The 9274-nt window shown below is 39.3% G+C and overlaps 1 protein-coding gene across 3 annotated transcripts; it reads left to right on the forward strand.

The window, feature by feature from the left end:
- Nucleotides 1-1773: 1773 nt before the first annotated feature.
- Nucleotides 1774-8503, forward strand: LOC103141829 (amphoterin-induced protein 3). Of its 3 annotated transcripts, none has more exons than XM_007557616.2 (2): nucleotides 1774-2638; nucleotides 4548-8503. In XM_007557616.2, the coding sequence occupies exon 2, from the start codon at nucleotides 4601-4603 to the stop codon at nucleotides 5963-5965; it is 1365 nt and encodes a 454-aa protein (XP_007557678.1). In that variant the 5' UTR covers nucleotides 1774-2638; nucleotides 4548-4600; the 3' UTR covers nucleotides 5966-8503. The 3 variants fall into 3 exon arrangements, with proteins under 3 accessions (XP_007557678.1, XP_007557679.1, XP_007557675.1); XM_007557617.2 differs by having other exon boundaries at nucleotides 1774-2417; XM_007557613.2 differs by having other exon boundaries at nucleotides 1775-2503.
- The last annotated feature ends 771 nt before the right edge of the window (nucleotides 8504-9274 follow it).

Here is a 9274-nt window from a genome sequence, read left to right on the forward strand (position 1 = left end):
GACATGACACTGCCATAAACATGAATAAGCCTTCATGAATATTTATGACTGTTGTCATAAAGCGTCATTCGGTAAATTATGACACTTTTAATACAAAGTTGACATTATTCAAAATGTCTTTGTTATGACAACTTGACATTAACCAAGAAATCATTACTGTTTAAACTTTACCTTTAATAACATAGTTACCTAATTTTTAAAGTGCAATCAGTAATACTTTTATAACAAATGTATATCAGTAATTATTTTTAAAGTGTCATAATTTACCGAATGATGCTTTGTGACAACAGTCATAAATATTCATGAAGGCTTATTCATGTTCATGACATGTGTTTATGACAGTGTCATGTCAGTCTTGTTCACTCCCCTTCAAATAAAGTGTTACCCAACTTTTTTGTTGGACTATGACGTAAAATTCCAGTCAAACACACTTTGCAAGATTGCTACAGGCGACCAACAACAACAACAACAAAAAAAACAAAAAAACAAGAGCTACAACTGACTAAAGAACACAAAAACGTAAATACTTCTTCATAAACTTGCGATTAGATTGATCTTTGAAGACAATGAGACGCAATTAAATGCAAAAAGAACATCCTTTCAGCCAATACCGAAAACAATAAGGTGGAGAAACATTGTGTCAACATTAGCACTCCAAGCTGTGCGAGAACAGAAGATGTTACCCTTTTGAAAGCTGCAAACAAATACAATTATTGACGTTTCTCTGGCATGATTATAGACCCGTTCTAAAAGCATCGTATGCAGAAGCATGAATCATTACGAGCTTCTGCAGATAAACATTCTGCTTTAAAGGGTTTATGTGACCCAGTTGCATACAGAGAAACACACTCGCAGCGTACTGGAGCAAGCTATTCAACAAACGCCACTGTTACGTAACGCTTGCAAACAATAAATGATACAAAAATATTTTAAAAGATGTCCAGAAAAAGGTTTGGTAAAAGGAAACAGAAACTAATAAAAAAAAAAAAAATAAATAAATAAAAAACATGTTATACTCCCACGTAACCACAACAGCTACCAGTAATGCCTGTTAAAAAAAAAAAAGAAAAGAAAAGAAAAAAGCCTTTTTAACATGTCTCGAATGCACTTGTGTGGGTGAATATCTTCCATGTTGTTGCAAAGCTGATGACTAGCCTGGGGACAAGATTGTGTGTAGTGCCACAATGCCAAAACATGTGCATTGCTTTAAACACAAATGCATCCAAATGTTGCTTTTTTTTTTTTCTTTTAAACCGCTAATCCTTTCTCCAACACTGAACAGGGACTTTATTTTTTTTTTCTCTGTCCAAACAGAAATCTGACTGGAGGCTTAAATTTAGCATTCCCGTGGCCCCTTGCATTTGCCTCCATAACCCGGGCCCAGCTCCAGAGAAGTGAACCCCCATCCAGGAGATCCCAATTCTCCTTGTGAACGAGTGAGTGGGAGTCAGTTGGAGCCACGGGCGCTCATGAAGAAGGGAGGTGGAGGGCCAGCGCTGGCGGTGAGGAGGTGGATCCTAGGAGGCAAAGCTAATTTGCTGTGACAGAAATCAGAGCTGTCAGGACCACCATGACCAAGCAGCATGGACAGCATAGATCCAATGAAAATCCACAGCTATGAAAAAAGAGGAATGTTGGCGACCCAGAAAGGGGGCGGGGAAGAAACAGGGATGTGGCGCAGAAGATACTGGGGAGCATGTCTGAGTGTGCATGGAAAGATGGAAGGAAGGATTTACCCATTTAAGACCACAAAAACAGAGGGGAGGAGGGAATGCACTAGAGTTTACTCTGCAGCCATAGAGCTTTCCCGTAACTCAGACATTTAGGAGAAAACCAACAGAGTGAGAGTCACACACTAAATTTCTGCCCCCTAGAGAGCAGTGGCGAAAGGTTACCAGGATAACTCATCTAAAATTCATGAGAAAAACTCCTGGGCTCTACTAAGCTACTCTAAGCAAAACACTGAAAAATTTAATGGAAAATAATATAATAGAAAGGAAAAAAAAAGAGAGAGAACCTCAGAGAAGGGCAGCCACTGGCATCATTACTTAATGATGAGAGGGGAAGACTCTAAATGACAGAGAGGAAAAGAGGAGGGATTGTGGGAGATTAAGTGAGCTTGGTGCTGTTTGTAAAACACTGCAAAGCACCACAGGATGTTTGTCGCACTCCTATTCAGGATGAAGAAAAAGTCAGCAGGGAGACCCTAAACTTGGCTGCAGAGAAAGCGAGAGGGAAGAACATTATCCCCTGAGCGGCGCGGAGTCTGAGCAGAGGATCCAAGAAGGAGATAAGGATTAAGCTGCAGTGTTGTGCGTCTTCATTAATGGGATACAAGTTTGAAAAAGGAGACTGTGAAGAATAAGAAGAAGAAGAGGAAGAAGAAGAAGAAGAAAAAAAAAACTTGAAAGTTGGAGGTTAGTGCTGTTAGGCGGTTTATTTTGGGATTTGGGATTCTGGTTTCCTTCTTTCATGTTTTGGAGAAAAGAACTGAATCAAAGAAGTAAGTCAAAATGCTCACTCATTTGGAACTTTTTACCCTTTGACCTCTGCATCCAAACATACCGATTGCGTAGGGGAAAGCTGTCTGAGCTTCAATTTATTCATTTGTGCAACTGAGAAGAAAGGACTGCAGAAGGTAACACCTGTCAATATTCTTTTACATATGTTAACACCAAACCTTCCTTTATAGTTGTCTATAAACAGACAAATGTATTTGGCACCCTAGTAAACCCCTTTCATAGCTCTTACTCTTACACTATTGGACCAACCCAACTTGTAATTTGAGTACATTTGGTCAGTGGGAAAAAAAAATCCCACAAAAACCCATTGCTAATAGAAAATCACTAAGTGTTTTCCTATAACATTCCACAAGGTTTCAGAATACAGAGACAGGAATTATTTACCATCCGTCTTCAATTACGGGTGTTAAATTTCACTCTGCGATGGCTAATGTCCTGCAACATGTTTACATGTTTCAGAGCTCTAGCAAACGCAAATAAAATGGTTGAATTAACTCCTCAAGTTGTACTTATAACCTAATTGTTTGCATCAAATGTGCTGAGGCAGAGAGACATCTAAAAGCTGTAGGACACAACTGCAAATCCGAGATCCTCCAACTTACTTAATGCATAAGATCCTTTGAAACATATTCATCCTTTGTTTCACACAAGACCAATTATGTGTGTTTGTGGCAGAAAAGTCTAATCTTAGCCTCATCTGAACAATAAACACTTACTTTCAGCTAAACGCAAAGTAGTTTTTTTTTTTTTCTTGGGATGCTGCCCAAACAAATGGCCAACATGTTGATTATGTCTAAAGGATGTTTGAGACTTGTTGAACACAAGATGGCATTTGTTGGTTCAGTTCTCAAAAAGCAAACTTGTTTTTTTTAACCTCCCTTTCCATTCAAAGTGGCAACATAAATCCTTTACTTAGTATGCATTGATAGTCAAAGTGGATAATGTCTTTGCACTACCAAAGAAGCTAATATGTACAGTCTTCCTTATTTCTGCCATAGGGAATAGAGGCAATCAGACTCAAGGAAGATATATAGAGCACATAGATTACCTGGTTTGCAAACAGCCAGTAACATGTCAAGTAGAATTGCACCTTGGTATTTCAGCTTGTCAAGTTGATTTACCCCCAAATATTTTGGATATGCTCTACTAAGACACTTGTGAATAGGCGAGTTTTCCGTAAATTATTTGGAGTCACATTCCACAGGTAAATCTGCGACTAATTAAATCGGCAAACACTGAACCAGGAAGAGGTGGGGATGCGACCTAAATGGCTCCTTGTCCAACACGGCAACCAGTGGCTGCAGAAATTAATATCAATGGACAGAAAAGAGTCATGACTTACTGGAAGGCTAAATAAAGTCTAAACAAGAGCTAAACAAGACTGGGTTTTCCAAAAGTATTCAGGGTGAGAATTATGCTACTGCAATATCATGTAGGTTTTTTGTAATGTTTTTTTACAAAATTAACAAGGAGTTCCACAAATAGTATAGTATAATATATAGTATAGTATAATTTTATTGATAAAAACAAATCATATAGGAATTTATTCAGTGAAAGGTAATGAATAAAAGGGTGTTTTGATGATTAATCGTTTGAGTCACTTATCAAAGACAAAAAAGGGGAAATTTCTCATCAAAGCTAGCCAGGTGTATTTTTAACTTCAAAGAAAATAATCCTACTGAAATTCCCTAAAGCTCTGGATAAAATGTGAGCTTCATTTTTATGACCAAGTAATGGAAAACCTAAATAAAGTACCCATTAACAGATCAATTTATATATACTCGGAGTCTGTGATTGCTTAAAAAATGCCTTCATAAAAAAAAAAAAAAAAAGCCTAAGGCGAGCCTTCTTTCATGCAAAGTGATTTTTTTTTAGGCAGAAACTGTCTCTTTTCCTCACCTGTCATTTGAGTTAGTAGACCTTGTGAGGTAGTTTTCCCATATATCTGCGAAGATGTCATATCTTGGAAATAAAATAGCCCCTGTCTAATATTCTTGCCTTTTTTTCCACTTGATTATCATCTAGCCAGACGGAGCCAGAGGGGATTCAAGAATTTAAAGGATCTGACTCCCTGAATCATGACCTCTGAACATTTTCATGTCCTTTTCCTCCTGCTGTTCTGCGTCCTCCACAGCTCTGAGCAGACCTGCCCTTCGAAATGCCTCTGCATGTCTGACACAGTGAGATGTAGCTCTGTTGGTCTGCACAAACCCCCTCAATCCCTGCCCTCCTTTCCCGCCAACCTTGACCTCAGCCACAACCACATCACCTGGCTGGAACCGAACACCTTAACCATGATGCCCAGACTGGAAAAGCTCTGGATGGCCCACAATGAAATTCGTACATTGAGTCGTAACTTGTTTCGTAATGTGTCTGGCCTCAGACTGCTGGACCTGTCCTCCAACAGGCTTCAGATGGTGGAGCAACACTACTTCCACGGGCTGTGGAGGCTGGAGGAGCTCCGTCTCTTCAACAACAGGATCACACAAGTGGAGGACAGCTCGCTGAGCGGTCTGAGCAGCTTGAAAAAGGTTTACTTCAGCTTTAACCAGATCACATACTTCCCATTTTTCTCCATCCAGGATCACACTCACCCTTTTCTGGCTATGCTGGACCTGTCGTCCAACCGGATGTCGAGTCTGCCATTGGACGACGTGAAAGCTTTGCCACAGTTGGTGCAGCAGGGGCTGTACACTCACAACAACTCGCTCATCTGCAACTGCTCCATGTACGCCATGTTTTGGCACTGGAGTCTGAGAGAATACAACTCGATCAAAGACTTTACGGATGAGCACACGTGCAACGTTGATGGGGACCTTCAAAGACCCATCCGGTTCTTTCGTGACAAGCGGTTCTTCCGGAACTGCACTGTGGAAAGAACAGTCACGGAGCCTGTGACTGTTCTCCTCTCCGACGTGGTGGTCTTTGTGGGCGACAGGGTGCGTCTGGACTGCCAAACATCCCTTAGCAGCACAAACCTCTCATTTACATGGCTTTCCCCAAGTAGGGGCTTCATCACCCAAAGCAGCATGGATGACACACTTATTAGCATGTTTCCCGATGGCACCTTGGAGATACACGCAACCACGATCAGCGACTCAGGTATGTATCTTTGCACCGCTGTGGACATCAAACAGGCACTGAATGGAACACGTGAGGTGAATGTGACTGTGCTGTTGCCGGCATCAGAGCCGTTCAACACTGGTTACACAACGCTGATAGGCTGCATGGTGACTTTGGTCCTCATCCTCGCGTACCTCTTCCTGACTCCATGTCGCTGCAGCTTCTGCAAACAGCCTCCGGTGCACTCCAACCAAGGCACCTTGTCATGCATTTTGTCATCTTTTACAAGAGAACAACCCAACATTGACACCTTGAAGCATGTGGCCTTCAGGGAGCATCCAATGGGCGAAGAAAGGATAGAATGGATACCTCAAAGCTGAGGATAGGCCATGTTCTTTGGTTAGTTTGTCAGTAGAAACAGAGATTTGGTTGATCTTATTGTTTGGAAGAGTTGTCATTTGAGTGTAAATGCAGTAAGGAAAAGCAAGCTCTCATGTCTCTTTTTCATCTTCAAGAGAGGAGGACAAAAAAAATCAATTTTCTGTTCCAATTCTTTTTGTCTCATGATCAGGTAGTTGATATAAAAGTTTCAGCAATGGTTTATTACCGTCACTGTAGAGCTTTTATAAGTCCTACAATTCAGCTAATAACTTACTTTTTGCACCCAGCCACAGATGTATGAGAAGTATTTCTTGTAGGATCAGACTGAATCTGACTCACTTCTCACAAAGTATTTAGTGTGAATTAAAACTCCCTCAATATGTTCTAGCTGAGTGATTGTGTGAACGGCATGAGTGTAGGTTTGGGTAAGAAAAACAAAATGTTGACTTGTTGATCAGCTGCAGCTCTGATTGATTATTGTACAATGCCTGGGGAAAGTATTTGCGCTCCTGATTTTTGTTCACATTGTGTCACATTACAGCCACAAACTTCAATGTATTTTGCTGGAATTTTACATGCTAGACCAACACAAAGAGGTGAGGTGAAGTGGAAGGACAAAGGTGCCTGGTTTTCAAATTTGCTTTTCTTGAGCAGTATCACAATGATACAGAATTTATTATTATTATTATTTATTTTTTTTTATTTTTATTTTTTTACAAATTAAAAGCTGAAAAGTGTGGCTTCTTTTTGTATTTAGCCCATTTTACTCTGAAGCACCTTAAAAAATAATGTCTTACTTTCAAAAGTGATTCCATATATCGGAGTTAATGGGAAGATGGATCAGACTGAGGTGGAGGTTCACCTTCCAGCAGGAAAACAACCCTTAACTTAGGGTTACAATTGACTAGTTTAAATGAAAGCAATTTTCTGTATTGCAATGGCCTATACAAAGTTGACACATAGCTAACAAATAATCTGTGGAAAAACTTGAGGATTAATATTCACAAATGCTCACCATTAAAGCTGATGCTTGAGCTACTTTGCAAAGAGTTTGCAAAAATGACATTCTTAAACTATGCCAAGCTGATAAGAGAAACTTGCAGAAGTAACTTACAGATAGCTGAGTCTTGAGAGCCAAATACACCAACGTTCTCTACTAAATGTCTAATGCCTTCAAAGAGCCACTGCAATCACTCCTTTTTTAATGTAACTTTTATTTTTAGTTTTATTTTCTAATTGGGAAATTTCAAAGATAGCTGCTTGCAATGAATTGTATTTAGGAGTCTGAGAGTAAAGGGGGGCTTATCTGACAACACATTTTATAGATTGCCTTCAACTTGACATCTGCGGACTACTTAGTGTTGGTCTACCACATAAAATTTAAAAACAAGAACAGACTTCATGGTTGCAATGCCAAAAAGAAAAAAATATTATAAAAGTATGAGAGATGTAAATAGCTGCATGTAGGTCTATAGATCAGTTAGCCCTGAAAACGTTCCCATTTCCCTAATAAAGGATTTAGCACCTAATTAAGATCTAACTATCATCTTCACTTCCATGGCTTATCTATTAGAAAACAGAGGCTCCCCCCGGACTAATCCATCATGCATATACATGTCACACTCAAACCTGTTGCATTAATCTGCCAGAAAACAACCCTAAAAATCTCCATCTGCACTCTGCTTATCTGACAAATGGTGAAACAGAGAAATAAGGAGTCTCGACAAACAAAAACCAAGCAGCGACTGGGCTGCTCTTCAAAGACGGCAACTCTTTGATCATGCACAGCCGAGCACTTTGAACGCAGAGGAACAAACACGAGCACTAAATTTGAACTGAAGTGACAAATTCTTCAAGCAGCTCTGACGCATAGCCAGCGGGGGGCATTACTTTGTATAACTTTTTTTGTTATTTGTATGTATGGGGGGCTTTTTGTCTGTAATTGATCTCAACATGCTTGAAATGACAAAATTACGCACTACAACGACAGAGATTAAAGCAGCAGAGGATGGACTTTTATATACTTTCATGAAGGCGCACGAGCATGTGGGATAAGGAAAAAATATTATGTTATTCTTGTAAAAGACTGAAGAGAGAGTAAGGCTGATTGAGCATGAAAGAGTGAAGAAAACAACATCCCTTAAATAAAAGTAATCAGTTTGTCCACACCCATGCTGCCATATTTCATTGAGTTTGCATTTTAATCTTGATGCAAACACCGAGTGGGCTGCAGAAGATTGAAGGGAATTAGATGTAATCCTTCATGTAAAGTCTAAGAGGTGCTGTCTGTATCTGTGCATCTCACAAAGAAAAACATGCTCTTTGAGTGGGCACCATGAACAGAAACCCAAGCACAAGAATGGTAATCTATAATGAAACAGTGCATGAAACTGGAACAGAGTGACTCTCACCGAGTCTCAGAAACTCTTTGGGATTAAGTCAAAAATCTGTCAGATGAGGAGAGCGCTGCATTGTATTTCTTGTTCCCACTTTTTTTTTTTTTTTCCAGGTTGGGAAGCAGCATTTAAATCCCTCAATAACGATTACACAACATACTGCTTTGTGCTAGCGTGATGTAACGTCATGACCGCCTTTTTTTTTTTTTTTTTTTTTTTTTTTTTAAATATTTCTTGATGTAAATCAGATCAAATCACAGATAAGGTAGTCTTTTTGGTTTTCATAGCCAGCGCAATAGAGACACAAACTGATGTGATGACTCTGGGTTTGGATTTAGCAGAATAACATGAAGACACACAATCAGGTGCTTTGTTAATTCCTGTATTTTTTTTTTAAATCCTTCTAATCTGGTTCTGTTCTCTGACATGCACACAGCTGGAGGTTGGATTTATGGTCTCTGATGTGATTTGATAAAAAGCAAAAACACAGATGACTCGATGTGAACATTTCAAAGGTCAAAGGATTATCAGGGGACCGTGTTTATGTAAGACAACGGGAATATAAGATTCCAGGAAGCAAATACAGAAAAGAATGTCATGCAAGTCTGTTTGTGCTTGAACTGTTATTACATGTGATCGCGTTGTAACCACAGACTTTAATGTACTTTATTTGTATTTCATGTGATAGGCATACATAAAATGTTGCATAATTGTATGATAAAATGAAAACTCTAACGATACATGTTTTGCTAAATTAAAAATAAAAAAGTTTAAAGGAAATGCGTGCTTTGGTTTTCTGCCTCCCCGTAGCGATACTTTGTAGAGCCAACCTTTATCGCAATTCCAGCTTCTGGTCATTTGCATATGTAACCTATCTGGAATATCAATCTGTCTATTTTTCTTTGCAAAAAA

The sequence above is a fragment of the Poecilia formosa genome, unplaced genomic scaffold (assembly GCF_000485575.1).
Source record: "Poecilia formosa unplaced genomic scaffold, Poecilia_formosa-5.1.2 Scaffold90, whole genome shotgun sequence".
Classification (NCBI taxonomy): domain Eukaryota; kingdom Metazoa; phylum Chordata; class Actinopteri; order Cyprinodontiformes; family Poeciliidae; genus Poecilia; species Poecilia formosa.

Coding starts and splice junctions, on each gene's coding strand:
- LOC103141829 (XM_007557616.2), top strand. CDS start 4,601: ATGACCTCTGAACATTTTCATGTCCTTTTCCTCCTGCTGTTCTGCGTC.